This window comes from Bombus terrestris, chromosome 13 (assembly GCF_910591885.1).
Source record: "Bombus terrestris chromosome 13, iyBomTerr1.2, whole genome shotgun sequence".
Lineage (NCBI taxonomy): Eukaryota > Metazoa > Arthropoda > Insecta > Hymenoptera > Apidae > Bombus > Bombus terrestris.
Window position 1 is genome coordinate 9,605,687 of NC_063281.1, and position 22,032 is coordinate 9,627,718.

General features: G+C 37.6%; 5 protein-coding genes across 8 annotated transcripts; 1 reads left to right on the plus strand and 4 right to left on the minus strand.

Moving 5' to 3' along the window:
• Positions 1-1,338: 1,338 nt before the first annotated feature.
• On the minus strand, positions 1,339-5,180 carry LOC100646876. The gene is made up of 4 exons (XM_020866118.2): positions 4,944-5,180; positions 4,481-4,856; positions 4,012-4,222; positions 1,339-3,614 (listed from the first exon to the last, which is right to left on the minus strand). Exons 2-4 carry the CDS (start codon positions 4,700-4,702, stop codon positions 3,598-3,600), a joined length of 450 nt encoding a protein of 149 aa, XP_020721777.1. The 5' UTR covers positions 4,703-4,856; positions 4,944-5,180; the 3' UTR covers positions 1,339-3,597.
• A 120-nt stretch (positions 5,181-5,300) lies between these two features.
• LOC100645924 (splicing factor 3B subunit 4) lies at positions 5,301-7,225 on the minus strand. The gene is made up of 4 exons (XM_020866117.2): positions 7,050-7,225; positions 6,723-6,806; positions 6,371-6,645; positions 5,301-6,296 (listed from the first exon to the last, which is right to left on the minus strand). Exons 1-4 carry the CDS (start codon positions 7,081-7,083, stop codon positions 5,448-5,450), a joined length of 1,242 nt encoding a protein of 413 aa, XP_020721776.2. The 5' UTR covers positions 7,084-7,225; the 3' UTR covers positions 5,301-5,447.
• A 78-nt stretch (positions 7,226-7,303) lies between these two features.
• LOC100646516 (biogenesis of lysosome-related organelles complex 1 subunit 1) lies at positions 7,304-8,481 on the minus strand. 3 transcript variants are annotated; one of them, XM_048411575.1, is made up of 5 exons: positions 8,463-8,481; positions 7,961-8,097; positions 7,808-7,880; positions 7,517-7,734; positions 7,304-7,411 (listed from the first exon to the last, which is right to left on the minus strand). In XM_048411575.1, the coding sequence occupies exons 2-5, from the start codon at positions 8,019-8,021 to the stop codon at positions 7,377-7,379; spliced, it is 387 nt and encodes a 128-aa protein (XP_048267532.1). In that variant the 5' UTR covers positions 8,022-8,097; positions 8,463-8,481; the 3' UTR covers positions 7,304-7,376. The 3 variants fall into 3 exon arrangements, with proteins under 3 accessions (XP_048267532.1, XP_048267531.1, XP_003400289.1); XM_048411574.1 differs by lacking the exon at positions 8,463-8,481 and adding an exon at positions 8,200-8,394; XM_003400241.4 differs by lacking the exon at positions 8,463-8,481 and adding an exon at positions 8,167-8,394.
• Positions 8,482-8,533: 52 nt separating this feature from the next.
• Positions 8,534-12,296, plus strand: LOC100645808 (protein AF-9). 2 transcript variants are annotated; one of them, XM_012315680.3, is made up of 4 exons: positions 8,534-8,716; positions 8,959-9,124; positions 9,199-9,467; positions 9,570-12,296. In XM_012315680.3, the coding sequence occupies exons 1-4, from the start codon at positions 8,684-8,686 to the stop codon at positions 11,373-11,375; spliced, it is 2,274 nt and encodes a 757-aa protein (XP_012171070.1). In that variant the 5' UTR covers positions 8,534-8,683; the 3' UTR covers positions 11,376-12,296. The 2 variants fall into 2 exon arrangements, with proteins under 2 accessions (XP_012171070.1, XP_003400282.1); XM_003400234.4 differs by having other exon boundaries at positions 8,541-9,124.
• Positions 12,297-14,775: 2,479 nt separating this feature from the next.
• Positions 14,776-21,702, minus strand: LOC100646315 (tropomyosin-1). Its single transcript, XM_003400239.3, has 7 exons — positions 21,555-21,702; positions 18,237-18,527; positions 17,818-17,951; positions 17,551-17,739; positions 17,214-17,289; positions 17,007-17,139; positions 14,776-15,140 (listed from the first exon to the last, which is right to left on the minus strand). Exons 2-7 carry the CDS (start codon positions 18,474-18,476, stop codon positions 15,058-15,060), a joined length of 855 nt encoding a protein of 284 aa, XP_003400287.1. The 5' UTR covers positions 18,477-18,527; positions 21,555-21,702; the 3' UTR covers positions 14,776-15,057.
• Positions 21,703-22,032: the final 330 nt, after the last annotated feature.

Here is a 22,032-nt window from a genome sequence, read left to right on the forward strand (position 1 = left end):
ATCGATACTCGTCGCGAAACGAAACCTGTTAACGAACAGAGAAACAGGAAAGCGAAATAAAAATCCTCATTTAATTCCACATGTTCGTCTTTATTTCTTCGAAGCGTTAAATACAGCGATTAAAACATCTTAGCCTCTCGTCAAAGAGTAAATCGCGTAAAAATCGATGGTGCAGGATTCGTAATCGAGAGTCGTTTGAACATCTTAATCGTAGTCATTGGCATCCGACGGCAAAGCAGACGAGAGTTTAATTCCCCGGTTGGTTTCCTGTCCATGCAACATTAAGCAGAGCCCCGCTGCTTGCACATTTCTTTATCGTCATCCGTCGAGTGACAGTAAAAGCTGGGCCTGGGTTATCGGAATGACACTTCGTTACAGTCGAACGAGGTCGCCGGCAGTCTGCTCTCCGTTGCTACTTCTTATTGCGCGAACGAATCAAGTGTTCGCTGTAAAAAGATTTACCGAGAGCACAAGGATTTCTTTCACTCGGGTAATTTATTGAGATGTATCGCGAACTGTTCGGACGATCGTTCGAATAGACCTATTTCAACGAGGTGAGGAGTAAGCAATTTAAATTCCTCTTATATCGGGTTTGTAAGTATGAAACCGGAATTTGCCTATAGATAGCCCTAGCTGATAATGTAGTTATCACTAAACTGCGTCATTGATGCCAAAAGTCTTTGTTGACATCTCATAAACAGTTTCGACTCAGAACGATACAAGTTTCATACAACAGCATAGTTTGTAATAGCGTTGAACATGTCGAATTTTGTGCCTGGAAACTACGATTTGCGGACAGCATTGATTCTCTGTTACCATTTGAAGAAAACTGTTGCAGAATCGCATCGAATGCTTGTCGAAGCTTACGGTGAGCATGCTCTTGGTAAATCACAGTGCTTTGAGCGGTTTAAAAATTTCAGAAGTGGCAATTTTGACGTGAGGAACGAAGAACGTGGATCAGAAGGGTGTGATCTATTATGAGCTGTTAAAACCTGGCGAAACCGTTAATACTGAGTGCTACCGACAACAAATGATCGATTCGAATCAAGCTTTGCGTGAAAAACGACCAAAATATCAAAAAAGGCAACACAAAGTAATTTTGCTTCGTGATAATGCACCATCACATACAGCAAAACCGGTCAAGGAAACGATCGAAGCGTTCAGTTGGGAAATACTTTCGCACGCGGTTTACTCACCAGACTTGGCTCCGTCCGATTACTATTTATTTGCATCGATAGGACACGCACTTTCTGACCAGCACTTCACTTCTTACGAAAATGTACGAAAATGGCTCGATGACTGGTTTGCCTCAAAAGAGCGACAGTTTTTTTGGCGTGGCGTCCACCAATTGCCAGACAGGTGGATTGTACCGGAATTGTACCGGAGTTGTACCGGAGTTGCGCCGGAATTTTCATACAATGAACGCGTATTTAAACGTGTAAACGTGTATTTTCTATACAAAAATTCCGGTTTCATATTTACATAGCTGGTACATGCAGTGTCTCGTTGAAACTGGATCTTCTTCTTACGGTTGAATTATCGTCTTTCTACATTGTTGAACTCGAGAGACAGAGGATGTCTTCCGAGGTGGGATTTAGTTTCGAAAAAAAATTTTCATCTGCCGCGACGGTGAAGGTAGCCTAATTAACTCTTAATTAAATCAACGGTTCAATCGTGAGAACTGGAGTTTCTCAGGTGTAAATGTTTGGGGTCCGCCGTTATTAATGGATGTCTTGAGTAAGCGCATTGTAGCGTGGGATTCGCGGAATAATGAAAAAAAGAAAAGAAGGTCGTGAATATTATTTAAACGCAAACACATCAAAATTGTATATTTATAGAATTTTTCACCGCCATTGACTTCTTGTATGATAATATCAGACAGTAGTTTCCACTCTCATCCTACGCAGCTAATTACAATCACACTTGTGCAAAATGTCAAACGTGTATCTGTTTCTCTTTCGGTGCATATTAATTAATTTAGCTGAAGTGTAAAGCGTCGCGATCGATACGTGTACGCCGGTACACAAGCTATTATTTCGTATTAAACGTCCATGACAAACCATGTTCTACGCACTAACGCTCCGACGAAGGAATAGCAAACGTTTCACTCCCACGTAGCTGCCTCGAATTGACATGATCACAGCCAGTCATTACGCAGATGGAATATGACAATGAAAAGTTGCATCGAATCCTTTCATTTTCTCAAGGTAATTCGAAGTATGCACGAATCTCACCTCGATCTTAGAAGGTTTATACACTCGCATCCATAAGCCAATTGATACACTTGCGACAAACATAAACAGATATCGTAATTACCATACTGTATTTTAAAGATTTTATTTATTTTATTAAAATTCGTGTCCGAAAATTTCCGGCTATCCCGTGACTTACGAACGTCAGTGTACAATCCTCCGAATACCTTCGAAATCGCAATGGGAATAGATGAAAAGTACACATCTTGGTTTTGTCATTCTGAAATGCGCGTGTGTCTGCTGCGTGTTTGTTGCCGGGATTCGATAAACGCCAAAGTTTTTCGTAATTCCTCTCTTCTGCGAAGATTATCGCGATTAACCGCTATCGCGGGATCGATCTGGAAACAGAGAAGCGGCAGGAACGAGTCGCAGGGAAAAGGAAGACGAGGAATTGAACAGATAAAGAGAAAGATGCGAAAAAAGAGGAAAGAGGGAGCAAGAAAGATTAAGAGAGATGCGCGAAAAGATAGAGAGTACACGTCGCCTTGAGTTGCATTCGCCCGATTGTCCTTTTTAATTAGCCCCCGATCTCTTGGTACGTCCAGTCAGGTACGTCGACCAGGTTGCAGCGTGTCTTCTTAATTGTTAATGGGAGTTACGCCCATTCGAGTCCTCGAGAACGAGTTTCGATCGGGCTGGTTGCACTGTGCTCAGCCAAATGGAAGCGAGGCTTCGGCTAAGAAATTCTAAATGCTCGACCGATGTTCAGAAGCGCTAAAACGACTCAACGAACCTAATCAATGCCGATCTACGATTTGTATTCAGGACATATTATCGTAAATCATCGTTTCCCGATCTTTTAGTAAATCCTACTACACCGGTTGTTTTCGATTCTACGCGTTATAAAGCATCGTCAAACCTATAATTTCACGTTCTTCTTTGTTTTTATCGCGTCCCGCGTTAAATTGGAAAACGACGAATCGCTTAATCGCAAACGATACATCGGAAGTTTTCATGTTTAATAGGATACATCGCGTGTGGCAAATTATGAACCAAAGGAGGAGTCGGATCGCGGCCTAAGTAGCTTCAGTGTCAAATTGGCCATTAAGAAGACCGTATTCTTCGGTAACATCGTTTCTCATTTGTTCAAAATGTCGTTTGTGATCAGAGTGTTTTGAACCGCTACCAGTTATTACATCCCGAGGCTAAGTAAAAAGACGCATTTATCGTAAATGTTCCTCGCGACATAATGACGTGGCCGCGATGTTCCGGCCGATCAAAGCTCTCGATGCGACGCGCTGTCTTTTAAGAGGTATTACCGTGTAAAATGCCATGGGATGATCTTCCAACTCTTCGCGTCGGCTTCCTTTCGCTGGCATAATCGCTCCGTTAAAACAAAACGACTTCACGCAACGACAGGAGCTGCAATATAAATCAATGCATGCACAAGATTATTATTGCTCGAAATTGCACGAATTATTCCTGATCGCCGTGCCATCCCCAACTTTTAATCGAATCTCGGAGAGATTTAAAGCGATTGTCCCCCTTTCATCGGTGTTGCGAAACTTTTTACATTGGAACTCGTCCTTCTATAACATCCGTTCGAGCCGCTTCAACCACTCTTCTGTAACCTAATTGCTCGATACGCAACGCGTTCACGCTAACATCGTCTTTACTTTATCGTACGTAATTATGCAGTGCAAAGATACGCCCGTACGTGATTGCGTTCTGGTCAGACGTGAAAGTTTAAACATACGAAGAGTATGCTCCGAGTTTTACGGTGCAATTCTATAGGTATACGCGCAATAATTTTACTTACTCAGGTGATTTACGGCTGGTTGAGAAGCAATCACGAACATCTTCCTGTGCGATGGAAAAAATTCCGACGTCGGGATTATGCTTATGGATATCTCATTCTGGCTGTTTCTCGGACGATTGTCGCGATCGTTTCGTCGATTACCGTGCGTGCTGTGTCTTAGTTGTACACCTTGAATATTATGTCTGCAATTACTGACTATGTAACTGCTCACCTAGTTTCAAAAAAAAAAAAAAAAAAGGGGGGGGGGGAATCAAAATGTTCCTTGGAGTAATCGGCGATCGTTAAGGAAATTAAACGAACGCGCCACGTCGATTCTAAGGGGGCACGATATCGATGATTGATAATGAAACGACAAACACAGATATGGAAAATACAATTTCTTAGGTTTCATTTCGTTTACGTAATAAATTTCTAGAAATTTCAATAATGCGAACGTTCCTAAGATCAGAGATCATCGAGGATCACTTACCGAAGATATGATAAAAACAGCGAGTAAAGCAACGCCTAGCCAGAAGTACCAGGCTTCCCAAAAGTGTCGTGGTGGCCGTCTTTGCACCAACAGACAACACTGCGAGTTGCAACAGCAATACAAGCAATATTTATCCGGTGTACACGCGTATGGTTTGTTCGTTTTGCTATCTTCCGTATTGTTTCTTAGATCCGCGTTACACTCGTAGTAGAGGCGAGCCATATCATAAGTTGAACATGATTCCTTCCTTTCGGTCGTCGAACAATTATATCAAACTATATTTGGAATATATTGAGAGCGTTTTAACTTTATTCAAAAGTAATGGACAAGCGAGGCGTCGTACGGATCGATGAAACTACATCGAGTCACGAAAGATCTAAAAAAAATCGCGTTATTTTCAGAATGCATAGCACCGTCGGCGCCGCTTAATTTACCACTCCAGACACCTGTTCCCCTTACTTACTCGGTTGATGACACGCGACAAGCTTACGATTCCTTCGCGTTCGCTCGTTTTTTTTTATTTTTCGTCCGATTTCGTATGCGAAACGACGTCAAATCCTTTCAACGCGGTGACATACCCGAAGACAACTGCTCTGCCACTCATTTGTCCATTCGGTGTTATCGCTAACTGGACTGGACAAGCTTGCAATAATCGATAGAACGAGCTTGGCATGTCCTTATTCACACGCGACTTCTAATCGATACATTAAATGACCGCGTTTGTAATCGTTAAAAAGAAACTGTGGACGATTTCTCATAATTTTTACAATCTATGGTCCCTTCGCCTTTTAAGAACGAGGAATTGAAAGAAACTCATGGCTTGAAATTAAAGAAATTTATTCAGACATTGTATTATGAAATACAGATTTGTGCAACGATAATGTGTTTGAACATCTTGAATACAGTCAAATTTTTACATTATGCTATTAAATAATGACGATATCATAAAGATGAAGAGACAATGAATTTAATATTGACTGGAATCGTGAGGTGGTGGAGGTGGAGGTGGACCTCTTGGTGGGAAGGGTGGTCGAAATTGTGGAGGTGGTGGCGGCGGTGGTCCACCCTGAGATACAGGAGGAGGCGGTGGATGCCTCCATGTTGGAGGAGGTCGCGGTGGTGGTGGTTGAAACTGTCCAAATTGCGGAGGTGGAGGTGCTCCGGTAGATGAGGGAGGCGGAGGAGGTGGAAATTGACCTTGAGGTGGCCCACTCACTCCCCAATGAGGAGGTGGTGGAGCCATCATTCTGGGTGTCGTCTGTTGCGATTGAGACGTTGGAACGGGCATAGGTGGCAATGGAGGTGGCATTCCAGGCGGTAAAGGAGGATGTGTGGCCATTGACATCGGAGGTAAAGGAGGCGGAGGAATACTTGCTGGAGGAAAACCACTCGATGGCGGCGGTGGAACAGGTGGTGGTGGTGGGTGACCCATTGGAGGTCCTGGTGTTGACGGAGGTGGAGGTGGTGGTACAACCATTCCATGATGCATCACATGATGTTGAGGATGATGAGTAGCTTGGTGAGTCGCTGTATTGGAATTTGGAATCGGAGGTGGCGCCAAAGGAGGAGCGTCGGCAAATAATTGATGAGGCCTGTCTGCTTGACTTAGCGGGTTTTGAGCAGCTAACAATCGTTCAGCAGCACTACCGTGTCTTTCTCCTTTCGCGTCGCGTTTGAAAGCGTATGATACGGAAATCGGTCTGTTGCATAAGTACTGACCGTTCATTGCTTCTATACTTGCATCGGAGGCATCGAAGGAAGCGAAGTTTATGAATGCAAAGCCCTTGGAGTTCCCTGTTTCAGGATCTCTCATTATCTGAAATATAAAGACATGTTATATATTTTTTAAACACTTATTATTAATTATTGTTTGTTAGCAGCATGCATTACTTTTGGCGTCTGAAGAATTACTCCAAATGCACTGAAGGTGTCGTATAATAGTTTCTCATCTACTTCTGGATCAAGATTTCCAATAAAGATATTAGCACCAACATCTAGGTTCTTCTGATGAGCACTTGCTTTATTTACTCTTATTGGTTTTCCATATAATTTTATCATGTTCATTATCTTAATAGCATAGTCAGCATCTTCTTCTCCCATAAATTCTACAAACCCATAGCCCTGATGCATTTGTGTTACTCTATCTTTAGGCATATGCACGTTGACTGAAAATATTTTTAAGAAAATTTAATTACTTTTAAAAACAAAATTTAAAAGCAGATATAATAATATTGTTACATACCCACTGGTCCTGATTGGACAAACAGTTCCCACATAAGGGATTCTGTGACCTTATCATCCAATCCACCCACATATATTGTGGCATCTAAAAGATATAAAATATTTTATTTACACTATATAAAATTACTATATATATATATATATATATATATATAGAATTGTTAACCTACAAATTGTATTTATGTACACATAACCTAGTATAACAGAATATTTTTAGTTTTAATATATTATACAAGATTCGTTCCATAATTGCAATTAGGATTTCAATAAGAAAAATCAAAATATTATAATATATATATTTATCTAAATATTTTAAATAGACACGTACCTTGATTACGTTCAGCAATAGGACCGGCCGCCATGATTGTCAATTATTATACTAGTGGTCTGAACTTGTTCAACTAGCATGATAAGATTGATATTCAAAAGTGTTACTAATCTATATCATTGAATAGTTTACAAAAGTGTTGTTATTAATAATAACAAACTTCGATAAAATCAACGAAATAAATAAATTCATAACAGAAGAAAAAATGATGATATTTATTTTAAAACATAGTAATACAAACAAAAAACAAGATAAAATTTATAATGATATTTAATAACACTTATTCTTAAGTTCTTTTAATATAATATAATATATATCTTTAAGCTTTTAAGAAGTACTGGTCCCTTGTACTTCTTGGGTAGCTGAAATAAATGCATTAATTATATTTTTTACATATATTTTTATAATTAATTCTATGTTATATGCACAAAATGTAATTAGTACAAACGATCACATTGGTTGTTTACCTTTATAAGAATATTCCAAAGCAGTTGCTATAGTTCTCATATCTCCTTCAATGCTACGTGCCCAATTCTCAGCATCACCAATTTCTTTTAATGCACTGGAGAAAGCTTCTACTAAATTCAACCATGACTGTGTTTGTTTTGCAAAATTTGTTGCGCTATGTTGCAATTGTTTTGCTTCTGCATCGAGTTTCTTCTGATTGAGATATGCCTGTGCCACTCTACATGATCAATTATTTCTTAAAAAACAATTACATTGTAATTGTTTCTGGTCAAAGGACATCAAAAACTTACCCAACATTTAAATGGTCAACTAAAGCTTGTGTCAAGTTACTTGCGGCTTGCACAGCTTCTTTCCTCTTTTGCTCTGTCGTAACAATATTCTATATAGTTATTCGTAAATGTAGTCAATTTATAGTAGATCAAAAGTATGTTTATTACTTTTACCTTGTCTTTCCTTTCTTGCTGCTTGTTTGCTTTGGTGCTCTTTTACAATAGCAGATAACATCTTTATTACTAATCAGTTGTATTACTAAGGTTCCAATGAGTTACTGTAAATACTGGGTTCCTTGGCTTTTAAAAATCTATAAGTAATACCATTCGATTTATTTTTTTCAAATATGATATCTACTGTTTATGGCAAATTTACTCACGATTAATGATTATTTATATTAACATTTATTTACATTATTTATATTAATTTTTGAAAAGATACATTTTAATCTATTAATTTAAATAACAAAGTTATTGTAAATTCTGCTTAAAATACTACACTGCTGTTTAATACTTAATGTCTCAACAATTTACATTGGAGAAGAGCAATTTGCATCGACCAATAAGCAATGCTTTTAGGTTAGAATAGTATATTCTAATAATAAACAACGTATCATCTGTTCAATCATGGATTGAACAAAATTGTACAGAAGCAAGGATTGATATTAGAACATACCTCGGCAGACAATAACGTTTTCCTATAGATGACAGCACAATCGTGCATTTTTAAGTCTAGTGTACGCAGTAACGAGTATGGCGACTAGTTCTCGTTGATGTAGAGTTTACCTGTTGATAATCGAATCAGATTTGGCTTAAAGGAAATTCTTGAATTATCGTAGTACTAACAAGGCAATTTGCCTCCATCAAACTCTTCGTTTATCACAATATTCTGCTCTAATGAGGTGGTCAACATTTTCATACAAAACAAGTGTAAGCAAACGATGTATCAGTATTTCAAGTATACGAAAGTTAGGAAAGAAGTGTTGTCATTGCTTTTACATTTAGCATAAATTGTTGGACAATGATTTTCAACGTCACAAATAGTTTGTAAAGGATCAAATAGTTAAGAATTCATCAGAGTTTTCATTCACGTGTAACGAGATAAATAAAAATGTAACGTAATTGCTGTGTTTACCCGCATAATTAGCTCTCTCTGTTTTTCTTTGAAAAAGCGTGTATCAAAAAATTCATATGAGAGAATGGCAATTCGCATTACACTAGAATGTGGACATTCATCAATGTTACGTATGCGTACTACCCCTCAGGGCTATACTCATGATTGGGAATTATTTGTGCGGGGTATTGACAATGCTGATATTCACCACTATGTTGAAAAAGGTAAATATACTTTTAAGGAAATATCATGCAACCATAGATACAAATCTTCCGACTTATTTTGGTTTGTATTCCAGTGGTTTTTCAATTACATCAAACATTCTCAAAACCAAAGAGGATCTTAAAAGAACCACCATTTGTGTTAAAAGAGTCTGGTTATGCTGGTTTTGAGATTCCAATTCATATTTATTTAAAAAATAAGGATGAAGGTAGCAAAAAGATAGAAATTTTATATGACCTTAACTTACAATTTAGTGGTCCTGCAATTACAAATGTCATAAGACATACTGAAATAATTAATAACCCTTCAGATGACTTTAGGAGGAAACTGTTGAAGGGTGGTGGTGTGAGTATATCTAATCCTATTTATATAGGTTCTTATCTTTCTATATAAATTCTATATCTTTCTATATAAATTATAATATTAAATTAAATATTATATGTTTAGGTTCTTGTGTCCAGTTCTGAAAATTCAGTTGAAAAGAACGAATCTAAAGCATTAACTATGGTTGGTAAACCAAAGTTGAGCGGGAGTGAGTCGAAGAAGCACAAAAATACAGAGTCAAGAACTTCAAGTTCTTTTGCTGAATTATTCGGTACACCTCTAAAACCTACAAAAGTTTCTCAGGACACTAAAAAGTCTACACCGCAAGAAAAATCCTCGGCTTCTAAATCGTTAATTAACACAGAGAAGTCTGATAAAGTGGACAAAACAAAGTCTAAAGATAGTCCTCATAAAGATACTAAAAAGGATAAGCCAGACGATAGGAAAGAGAAAAGAATCAAAGAACAAGCTAAAGATAAGAATCGAAGTAAGGAGAAATTAAAAAGATCTACTAGTCCTGGAAATAAGAGTCATTCTAGCCCTTCTAATAAAAGGCCACCATCACCTCCATCAGTTGGAATAAAAAGAGCTTGTAGCCCATCTTTGCCTTCTGCAAAGAGGTCAATTTCCCCAAAATTGAAGGAAAAGGAGATGAAAAAAGTAACTTTTGAAAAAGAGAAAGATAAGAGTAAAGAGAAAGATAAAGTAAAAGATAATTCTAAAAATGTTGTCGATGCTTCTAAGGGTGAAAAGAAAAAGGACAAGAAAAAGCATAAAGAAGATCGGGATAAAGAACGAAAGGATAAGTATAAGGAAGGAGAACGGCCTTCCTCAAAGGAATCTATAAAAGTAGCCGAGAAGAAGAATAAATCAGAGAAATCCGAGAAATCCGAGAAAGAGAAGAATCAAGAGTATAAATCGGCTAAAGAGGGGAGAAAGTCGCCGAAACCTCCGAAGGAGAGTGAGAAACCAAAGGATGAGAAATTATTGAAGACAGAAAGATCTGAAAAGACCGAGAAGTCTGAGAAGGCAAAGGACAGTAAGAATGAAAGAGACAGACAGAAGCACAAGCATAAAAAAAGGGATAAAAAGGATAAACGGGATAGTAGCAAAGATAGGGAAAAGAAAGAGAAACGCGACAGGATAAAGTCTTCAACGGAGAAGCAAGATAATGTGCCTAATGTTCCAGTAGCTAATTCCTTTTCAGTACTAGAAATGCCAGAAAGAGATAGCAGCGATTCAGCGCCATCCATAGATGACGATTCCATTCCTGAATCAAAATTAGTGCCTATGGTTAAGAAAGAAGTAGAAAATTTAACGGCGTCTACACCGCCAACAGAACTGACAAAACCACTTTCACCTGCAATTCCTACAGACATTAAAAAGGATAAGGTTGACCGAAATAAAAGGGACAGATCTAAAGGGAGTAAAGGGGAGGAAAAAGAAATCCGTAGAAGGAAACGACGGAGTGATAGTAAAGGCGATGACGACCATGTGGTTAAAAGAGAAAAGGATAGAGGTCATTCGACGTCACCTCCTTTGGAGCCTGTCTCTTCGAGTCAATCACCAGTCGTGGTGGATCAGGAAACGGTTCATATGAAAGATAAGGAGGATCGTGGTGTTACGGAACAAGTCGCCGAGAAGCGTATCGAGGCGGAAGCGGAACAAGTGGCCCCTGATTCAACGAATAGTACTTTGGTTGATTCAGACATAGGAGAGCCACCAGTGTTTTCAGAAGACTATGTGTCACAGTTGAAAGATTTGCAACAAAAGATAATGACTTTGCAAGATAATCAAGAGTTACAGAGAGTTGTTCAGGTAATCGCAGAAACCGGTCAATACGAGATCACAAAAAAGACATTTGATTTTGATCTGTGTGCTCTGGATCGTAGAACGGTGCAACGTTTACAACAATTTTTTGCATCGTGACCGTCTGTAGCGTAAATCATGATCTTTTATTATAAATTATTATTATTCTATGTATTAAGTCATTAAGTTATTTGAATTTATAAAAGAGATTCCTCCAGATTAATATATATATATATGTATATACACATATACATATATAAAAACAAGTAATATACAAAACCCCAGGAGAAATTTTGTAGATACCGATGTCCTCGGCAAAGCAGAAAGGAGTCTACTTCTGCCTGGGTATACGATTCAGATTTTGCATACTTTCCTCTTAATATGCCAACTGTGTACTTTCGATTGCATTAACCTGGAAAACGTGCGTAATTTATCTATGGAAAAGAAAATGCTGTTTATGAATCGCAGCGAGATATGATATTGCTTATAATTCTAGTTTCTTTATCATTCACCAGATCAGCTTATTTTCTTACATTTTTATATATTTTCAGCACTTGTTATTTTTACATTGTTTTATAGACATATAAATAATACATAATCTGTGGAGAGGATAGATTAAGAATCGTATATTGTATTTTCGTGTAATATAAAATATTCACAGTTTCTTTCAAGACCATTAGAAATTGCAATGCATTTTTATTTATGTAAATGCAATATATACACGTATATGTATATATATACATATATATGTATGCATTATATATACGTGTATGTGATGTATATGTAATGTTACATATGTCTATTACAAACATATATTTGATTTCTTGTATGGTAAAGATATATAAAAGATTATGTTGACTTTAATGATGTTAATCGGAAACGTTCAAAGATTTCGTGCATCATATTGCCTTCTACATAGATATATTCTTGATATCTTTCAGAGAATTTAGCGTAGGTTCATCTATCTGAACCGAGGGTGATTATTATATTTATTGATATTTTCATATGGGACGTAATTAAAGTAAGAAACGTATGAAAGGATCATTTGATGATTTATATTTTATGTTAATGCTCATTTATATATTCCATTATTATTATTACTATTATTATTATTATTATTATTATTATCATCATCATCATCATCATCATCATCATCATCATCATCATTATTATTATTAGTACTACTACTACTACTACTACTACTACTACTATTATTATTATTATTATTATTATTATTATTATTATTATTATTATTATTATTATTATTAGTTTGTAATTATTATTATTAATATTATTATTATCATGTAAAATACATTGAAGAAACGATGAGATTTGTTTCAACAAGTCGTCATGGTTTTCTCAATCAGAAATATTTGACACGCAGTGATAGTGCATTCTATGCAATGTCTTATTTTGTATTCACTTCTATAAAGAATTTTGTAAGTATTATTAAAGTGAATTAGGTATAAATAATATCGATACGTCACATCAGAAAGAAAAGCTGGAAACACCCTGGCCATAAACTTCGCTATAAATTTTTGTTCAGTACGCGTTAATGTTTTATCTTTGTGTTTGTCTCATGATCCATTGGAGTTGCATTTAATTCGAGTGGAAATCGATATTTCGTTTTATGAATATAGCACGTATCCGTGTCATGTATCTTCATCTTATTTAAGATTTTTATCATGCAAATTATTTTGATATATGTATATCCGATTTCTACTGTGTGAATGTTCGTATATTCATCAGGAAAACTTTTCTTTACTATATTGTTATTCTGCATCACCTGTATAGATTACATTGTATTTACCATGTCATTACAGAGTGGTGTTGCGTGCAATTGATAACCCAAATAGTCTAATGTTTTTGATAATGTTATCATTAGGTAATGAAGATTGTATATTAGATAAATACTGTGGTAGTTTGTATAGTTTTTGTAGTGCATTATTTATTGTATTAGAGAAAGAAATATCTTGAATATTGATTAAACGAGGAAATATATTTCGATTCACGTTAATTGGCGCCATACGTATCGAAGTGTTTTTTTCTATGTTCGTTTTTGCTCAGTCATTGGGGCAAATTTGCGTTGCCAAAACTTTAGTAACATTAATTGATATTAATTGATAATAATGTTACAGGAAGGTGGTCGCGATGAAAGAGATTCAAGACCAATGACATGGTCTTTAGGCAAATTGAACTGACTTATCACTTATGAAATTACAGTATCGTTTCTTTTTTCACATTGTACTATAATTTTAAACTGCATTTTATGCTTTTAAGCAGTTCTATTTATTTTATTCGAATTATACTCATCGAATGGTATGCTAAGGATCAAAGAAATTATTTTAGAACCGGGGCATTATTAGAAACAACAGGATGGCTACATACTCTGATGTTATATTCAGATCATCGGTACATCGTTTACATTGTTATTAATTGAATAATTTTAACTGATCATCCGAACCATAAAGTTTTATAAAATCCACCCTTTGTTAGCCGAATATTAAGAGTTTAAACGTTGTTTCTCTTCATAGACGATATTTTATTCAATCCTGTACCAATAAAGTTTCAACAAGAATATTTGAGTGTCCTAATGTTAAGTAAACGTCACAAGATACATTTATATTTTATCGTATTATCTGTGGAGCGATAAGTATATCACGGAATAATGCGCAGTTTTAACAACGAGAATAATTGTGGCAGAAAGTTTATCTTAGCGTAACTTTTGTATCCTCAACATATTCATTGTCTTTGATTGTTACAGTTTTTTGATACATATTATATACAGTTATATAATACCTGCGTTTTGGATGTCTTTCTTGTTTTGTAGAAACTATTCATGTTTTACAGATGAGTTTGTACATTTTTGTTCGTTGCATGCTTGAGTTTTAACTGAGTGTTATGTTTCCATGGGTGGTGTCATACGTGTCTAATTACGTGTGTATATTTGTGAAAATAAAGTGATCCCGATTATTCGCGGGCATTGAAACAGACTAATATTGTATAAAGATTATGCACAACTACGCGAGGCAACGTTTCTAAATAATTACCAAATGTAAATAGTAGATAAGCAAATGTGTGTATGATTGATTAATCATGACTTTCGAGGATATAGTACAAGACAGCACTCCTGAATTGATATGCCATTCGGTGTACATTTATGCGTTCATTGTACATTTAATAAGTACATTGATGACTAATAAACATCTTATATAACTGTGCCTCTATAAAAATATATCAAGATAATTTTCAAACTAGAAAGAAGGAAATTCGACAGATCTATTCCCAACGTGTACATATAAACAAGAAATCTCTTTTTATTTCCATGTAGTTGATAATCATTGAATTTTTGTATACTCACCTCTCCTTGCTGCGAGACGATGACGATACTTTTAATAAAACTTTCCGTATAGCGAGCGAGATAGAGAAATAGAGAAAGAGACAGATACGGATCCTGCTAAAGGTAGAAGTAGCTTTCCGATTCGAAATCTACTAAAAGTCCTTGCAATTAGTAACGAGATACCACATTACAGCAGTTTATTGGGTGTAATATTTCGTACAACAGTGTAACAGAGTAAAATTCCTTACGGATCTCCATACATTGACCATCTTCGTCGCGGTAACGTCGTACAACTAGACAAATAATATCCGATTTCCGACGATCTGTTCTCAGCCTCAGTGCTTTTTTGGCCGATCGTGCAACGATTGGTCGCGTTTTGGAGTCCTTGATGCGTAACATTGCAGTTCCATCCCCACGCATGACATTGTAATTATAGTAGGAAGCACAAAAGATCGAAATAACTTAGTATCCTGCCAATTCGGCGAACGTGGAGTCCATCTCGTCGGCGAGTGACTTGTATCTATCCTTGTTGATGCCCAATTCGTCTGGAAAAGTTGATAAAATAATCGAATTGCTGATATATTTCCTTCTTTGATTTTAGTAACATTTTACGTCTAACGACTCGTTTTACATCTAATCAAGAACGATCCTACGAATTTTCTACTTGATTCTTGTGCATTTGCCCGGTAAACAGTTGCGCTTCGTTCGGAATTGGAAACGTTTCGGGTAACTCGGTTCAACGAGCTTTCGTTTACCGGTCAAGCACGGATTGATACACTACGTATTTTAATAAACCTAAGTCACAGTTTGGAATTAATGTGAACATAGAGATCATCAGAGTTTGTTCGCTATTGAAAGTATGTTAACCCCTACGCAAAAAGAAGTTATATCAGATGGAAATGTTATGATGCAACGACATTCATCCTAAAGAAAAAGAAAAAAGGAAAAGAATAAAAGCACACTTATAGCTTGCTTAAAATCAAAATATAGGAATGTCGTACAACGTGGTGTATGTCAGTGTGCTCGTACAATTCGAAATTGTACACAAAATGCGTGGTGTGAATGAAATGTTAAATGAAAGGAAATGTTAAACGAAGCGGTTAATACTTTATCACTTTACTCGAAGCGTGTAAGTATCGTGAGATGTAGTATACCTTTGCAGGAGTCTAAGACAAAACAGTTTTACAAGGGATTGGTAAATGTACCTGACGTACGACGACCCACATAAACGTGCGAAGCTTTTTGTTTTATTTTATTCTGTTAAGTGCCTTGTGTGTGTATGTTCATGTGTTCTTGTACGCGTATATTAATAGACAATGCTTAACGTAAACGACAAGTACTAATTAATCTGTTCTTATAAAAAAAAACTAAGCAAAGCGCTCCCAAATCGGACGATTGAAACGGTGATCGGGGCAGCAAATAAAAAAAAAAAAAAAAAAAGAAAAAAGAAGGGAAATCACAAGAGAATCAAATCGAACCAACGAAACTTTAAACATGAGCGATGATCGATAGAAGAGAATGATATTGTCGGTTTTACATGACGACAACGCAAGAAAAAAAGCAAAAAAACGGAGAATGCACTTTTAACATGTTTTTCGTTGGTTTTTCGGTCGTAAAAAACAAGAATTACGCCCAAATTCGGAAGCTATTGCGGCGGAAAAGAAGAAAAAATCAGTTAAAGCGGAAAAGTTTCTTTGAAAGAGAGAAGATAACGATACAGAAATAGCTAAATATGTTTCGTGTATAGGAATAAACGAGAAAATTTGAAACGACTATGGATGATATTTTTTTTTTTTTTTTTTTTTAGTAGCCAGAAAGCTCAGAGAATGTCTTGTCCAATTCTTCGCAAATCGTTTTGCGTTTCTCCTTCTGCTGGTGCAATATGTCTGCAAAGAAAATCAGTTGCGTTGCACGATCAAGTGTCGCTTGTTAACGCGGATATCTATTAACGAACACTACCTTTGTAATCTCTGTAACTATAAAGATATTTATGCGAGTAAAAATGAATATTTTTCTTTTAAATCACTCCCTTACTCATATTCAGTAGGAAGTCGCGGCTCGACAAAATTTATCAACGTAACTTGAAAATATTCGTAATAATTAATCGACTTGCGACGTGTGCAGCATTTACTAAAGTGTGTTTGACGTTATTCAAGGTTGGCAAATTGGCCACGAGTCTTTGATTGCATTCCAGTAGAATTGGATAACGGAAGCGTTGCTGTCAATTTGCCAAATTACGTCAGACACCCGTTCAGATTCGGTGCAAAGTACTCTGAGATCACTCTGCAGCAACGGAGTAGTAAATATTTGTAAAGAAATAAATTCGTTGCTTATTTAAGAAAATACGCTGCTTAAACGGCGTTAATCCAATAAAGAGGGTGTTAGAACGAAAGGAAGTATTTTGACTTTACCTTCGAGCCTGTCGACCTCCTTCTGGAGTTTCTTAACAGTTTTCTCAGCAAATTCGGCACGGGCTTCAGCTTCCTTTAGTTTTACTGTTAGGGTCTTGAGCTGGCGCTTGAACTCCTCGACTCTTTGATTAGCCTAATCGAATCCAGCCAGTTAAATTGTTTATCCGAAATGCGTTCTCAAACACCGTGAAAAATCGACACACTCACCTTCTCTTCGGATACTTCCAAAGATTTCAAGCTGTTACCGACCACTTTAAGTTCCTCTTCAAGCTCCATGATCTTGCTGTAACGTTGTAAATAGTACGCTTTAAGTAGAAACAATTATTTACGAGTAGACTGTGAATTTTTCATATTGTTATAAGTAAACAGAATAAAATGGAGACTCGTTTCACTTCCTAAAATTTATGATACAAGTACTTACTCTACCGTTGGTACTTTACGTACCTTTCTATGTTATAAGGATTCTATTGCATCGTTAAGTTTTACGTAAACGCATAGGAAGCCGCAATCTATTTACGAATAACATTCCTCGGGGGCAACTTACGCTTCACCAGACTTGACTCGATCCTCGGCGACTTCCAACTCGTCTTCAACGAAGGCCAGCTTTCGCGATACTTCGTCCGATTTCCCGTCAGCGTCCTCGGCAAGCAGACGCGCCTCTTTCAGTTGATTCGTCAGCTGATCCATCCTCTCTTCATCCTGTTGCGCGCGGTTTTCCAATACTTTGCACATACTGCAATTACGTTCATTAACATAATTCCGTCTCTATCCATCGTACAACAGTTTCACGATTGACTTTCTCAAGATTTACCGGCTAGATTCGTCGGCAGCCTGAGAAGCTTCGGCCAACTTGGCAGTGGCAGTGTTCAATCGTTCCTCGGATCTCTCCAAGTCCTCCTCGATCAATTGTACTTTTCGGTTCAGAGCGGCGACCTCGGATTCGGCCTGAAATTAGAAAGCTCTCGTGACTCATTGGCCTTTTAAAAAAGGGGGAGCACAGGGCGAAACAGATGATCCCTCGTGTTACGAGACACCATAGCTAGCGTAAAACTGCGTCACACTGAGTCATCGATCTTAAAACGAAGGTATAAAACTACGGTATAAATATAAATAAAATTTGTCGGCGAAAAATTGACTTGGACCTGGTCCAAGGTAAACTGGAGCAATGACAGAACTAGGCCGAAATCCTTAATCGTAACAGACTAACGGAAACAACATTAGGTTACTCACGTTAGTCAGAGCTTTCTCTTTTTCTTCGAGATCCTTGTTGGCCTGATCCAGGGCTTGTTTGTTGGCTTGAAGGTCGGCTTCAACCTGGGTAAGCTTCTTTTGTAATTCACCGACTTCCTCGTTGACCTTATCCGCGCGCATATTCGCCTCCTTCGCCTGTCCTTCGCAGGCATCGGCTTTATCCATCGCATTATCCTTTTCAAGCTTCATCGCTTGCATCTTCTTCTTGATCGCGTCCATGGTGGCGGCCTTTTTCTTTTGCCGGCTTCCTTCAAGAAACTATCGAGTTCACTGAAATTTTCCATGATCCTTTCTCTTAACGATTGGTCGAACATCGTTTCTAGTGATCTCTCTGATTAGGCGTTAAAAATTTCGAAACACTTGAAACGTGGCAATCGATGCTTGTCTGTTCGATGAAACAGCATAAACTTCGATTTCTCGATGTTAGTGGAATTATATCAACGGGTTTAGTCTTGGCAGACAAATCAGACGAGATTATCAATTTCTGATAAATCGTAAGGGGTCTTTTGTTCTTCTACGATGCGATAATCGTCTCGTAGAAATATATCTTTTACACTTGCGACGAGAAGATTTGTATAGAACTCACGAGTCACTCGCCGCGAACATACACTTGATAAAAAATTAGTATACGTCTTACAGTCTTAAATACGTAATTAGCGTCAAAAGATGGGCCCATTCGATATAATAGTTAATTGACCGTGTAAATATTTCGATGAACTCTATATTTTCGGTTTTGTTTCAAGCTACATCAACGTAATCATGGCAATTGCGCCTCGTTACAGCGCTAATGAAATTTCCAAATTTGCATGTTTCCAAATTTTTTTGCATGACACATATATACAATATACGAAGACAACAGGGCAAGAAGAATTATAAATTACATTTTCCCCGCTATATATCTTTGAACTTAGCAAATTCTCTGCTCCTTTAATTCCGTGCTTTATGCGAAAATACCCTTTCCAGACATAAGGCGCTATCGAAATGAAAAGGCCAACAAGAATGCGACGCTACCTCCTGTGATCTTCATATTCATACATGGTCTCTACGTGAATTCGAATACTTTGATGATCCACCGTATACATATGTTTCACGGCTGTGACTCGTCATCGTTTTAACCCTGAAAATAAACGGATGGGTCCGCGAATAAAGTAGGCGATGGGCTTGCATATTTTCACGATCGTAGGGAGTTCTGCGAGTCATAATCCGGCAGATGATACCGTCCGGCTTCGCGATGACGAGGAACGGGGCACATCGGTGCGTCTACGGAAATAGCATCCATAGGCAGGCTCTATAAATATGCGCGGAACGACGAGGAGAGGACGGCAGCCGACGTTAGTGAGGCCGCAAGGCGAGGAGTCCAAAAAGCACGAGCGTAACCCAGAAGAACGGGCTTTACTTGGCCGCCACCGACGACCGACATTCGATCTAACTGCCGCGTATTAATAGCATTTACGAAATCATCGTCGCCACCTCGCGATCTCGCGGTTCGATCCTGCATATTCGGTTCTTGGGATTTGTCAAGCTATAGGAAATGTTTTTTTTTTTTTTTATTTCACTCGTTATTCCCAATTTTTCCAATTGGAAGTACAGAGAGCAAGACCCGATTAGCCTTTTACTTGTGAATAGAGTAAATAATTTATACAATGCACCTCGTATGAACAGATATATAAAATATACAAAGTAAAGTAGAAGTACTCGCGATGGTGTTGAACCGAACACGCTGAATCTGATCTCCATTTCGGCTCCGTTTCTTTAGCTACGTCCGCGAGCATACGAGTTTACATAACCGTCAGCAGTGTACTTATCGCAACAATATCTGTGATATTGTTGTTAATCGATGACGAATGTATCGATCAACCGATCGATAAACCTTCGATCGACGAAGCCTGAATTAATTCTGGGGACATCTAAGCTACACGGTGGATGGATATATTTCGTAGTCGTTGGAATGTAAACAAGGTATAAGATCGTAGAAGGGACGGGAATATTTCAATTCATTAAATCGATTATTCGATAACTGAATGACTACATTCGACCCCATTTCCGATTATTAATAGCACCTGGAAAGTTTTTTGGCATTTGGTTACCCATGGATGCCAAAATGACATCACTGACCATCATTCTCGGTGGTCAATAACAATAGCGAATTGCTCGGGTTATTTAATGGCAAACGGGCGTTGTTAGATGTTCAGCGGATAAATTTTGGTAGCCTTTAAGGTTTAAGCAAGACTACGGAGATTAATGGTGTAAAAAGATCGTTATGCGAATGCTACTTACGACATTGCGTTTTGTTAGATCCAAAAGTAAATTCCCGAAGCGTTAGCAGAGCTGTTGTTAATTGGCAGCGGTTAATATGTTGCAAAAGCGCTCCGGTTCCTTACACCGTTGGTCTTCCTGCAAGCATTTAAACCACTAATATACTTTAATCGCGTAGACAATTTGGTGTATCAATGCAGATAGGATGGATGATTCGATCGTAACGATTGATTATAATTAATATCGAGTTGGGCTTTTCAAAATACGCAGTATTCGTCGAATTCACTAGGCAAACGTTAGCGGTTGAAAATAGCACACGTAAACGAAACGATTCGATGATGGCAACCGGTTTATTTTTGCCGCAAAGTGGACCACAATATTTCATCTTTTTAGGGATTTCTCATTAACATCTATAACATTTTCCTTATCTGAAATTTTAACGTTGATTATAGCCAACGAAAAATTGTATCATAAAACGAGGTACTAACGTGGCGTACATTTGTTAATGGTAAGCAGTGTTATGTTAGGATTAACGCTACTTACAAGCATCGCCAAAGCAGTTTTTTGTCAAAAACCTTCGAGACGGATACACCTCGAAGCCAAAGCGGATTAATTCGCTTCCAGAGCCTTCTCCGTGGCTGGCACTGTTTCGTTGCAAATCAAGTATTTTCTACGTGCGTTTTTCAGCTTGAAGCTTGTTAGTCGAAGAAGCAGCTCCATTAGTAGCGTAATAAATCTTCGTGGTAACAAAAATTCAACGATTAGTCCAACAATACAGTCTTCTTTCACCGAACGTTTCATCGTCGACGATGAAAATCTTCGACATCCTCAAGTTTCTCGCACTGGTGAATTTTGCACCAGTTCTCACGCACACGTCCATCCACATCCTTCCTCCCTTTCTTTCTTTCACACTCGCGTCACGATCACCGATCCATGGAACAAAAGATAGTCGAGCATCGAGAGAACGAGGCGTAGAAACAGCCAGAGAATAAAAAAAGAGAAGCGATCGGTCGGGGAAGAATTTCGTGATAATTCACTTACCTAACCCGAGCGAGTAGAGTGGCGCGAGTCGAGTGTTCCGAGGGTGCTTCGTAAAGCTTCTTGCTCGACGAGGACGCGGGTAATCGAGGCGAAGCCGAAGGTGGGGAGCCCAAAAATGGACCGCCACAGAAAATTCTACGGGGGTGGGGTCCTCCGCGTTTATTTTCTGCTCGCGCCTCCTCGAAAATTTCTCTCACCTTCCAATCGGAAGACACTGGCTGGATTCAGTGATTTTCCAATTTACAGATCGATTTCGAATTACGAAATATGTTTATGATCAACCGTTCAATTTATCTTATCGGTGTTCAAGATAGATTTTATTAGTCGACTTTGTTATTTATCTGTTAGTAGATATAAAGACAACTAATTTGCTGCCTCTACGTTGAATCGATTTATAGATATACATTTATCGCGTACATTGTACTAGTATATATATATATATATATATATATATATATATATATATATATATATATAT

Coding starts and splice junctions, on each gene's coding strand:
- LOC100645924 (XM_020866117.2), bottom strand. CDS start 7,083: ATGGCGGCCGGTCCTATTGCTGAACGTAATCAAG. Junction 6,807..7,049: donor TATTGCTGAACGTAATCAAG/GTACGTGTCTAT, acceptor TATATCTTTTAG/ATGCCACAATATATGTGGGT. Junction 6,297..6,370: donor TAATTCTTCAGACGCCAAAA/GTAATGCATGCT, acceptor TTTATATTTCAG/ATAATGAGAGATCCTGAAAC.
- LOC100646876 (XM_020866118.2), bottom strand. CDS start 4,702: ATGGCTCGCCTCTACTACGAGTGTAACGCGGATCTAAGAAACAATACG. Junction 4,223..4,480: donor CTGTTTTTATCATATCTTCG/GTAAGTGATCCT, acceptor TTTTGAAACTAG/GTGAGCAGTTACATAGTCAG.
- LOC100646516 (XM_048411575.1), bottom strand. CDS start 8,021: ATGTTATCTGCTATTGTAAAAGAGCACCAAAGCAAACAAGCAGCAAGA. Junction 7,881..7,960: donor AGCAAGAAAGGAAAGACAAG/GTAAAAGTAATA, acceptor TTGTTACGACAG/AGCAAAAGAGGAAAGAAGCT. Junction 7,412..7,516: donor TTTGGAATATTCTTATAAAG/GTAAACAACCAA, acceptor CATTTATTTCAG/CTACCCAAGAAGTACAAGGG.
- LOC100645808 (XM_012315680.3), top strand. CDS start 8,684: ATGAGGTGGTCAACATTTTCATACAAAACAAGT. Junction 8,717..8,958: donor CATTTTCATACAAAACAAGT/GTAAGCAAACGA, acceptor TCTTTGAAAAAG/CGTGTATCAAAAAATTCATA. Junction 9,468..9,569: donor AACTGTTGAAGGGTGGTGGT/GTGAGTATATCT, acceptor TTATATGTTTAG/GTTCTTGTGTCCAGTTCTGA.
- LOC100646315 (XM_003400239.3), bottom strand. CDS start 18,476: ATGGACGCGATCAAGAAGAAGATGCAAGCGATGAAGCTTGAAAAGGAT. Junction 17,740..17,817: donor GCTGCCGACGAATCTAGCCG/GTAAATCTTGAG, acceptor ACGTAATTGCAG/TATGTGCAAAGTATTGGAAA. Junction 17,290..17,550: donor CGAGTCAAGTCTGGTGAAGC/GTAAGTTGCCCC, acceptor ACAACGTTACAG/CAAGATCATGGAGCTTGAAG.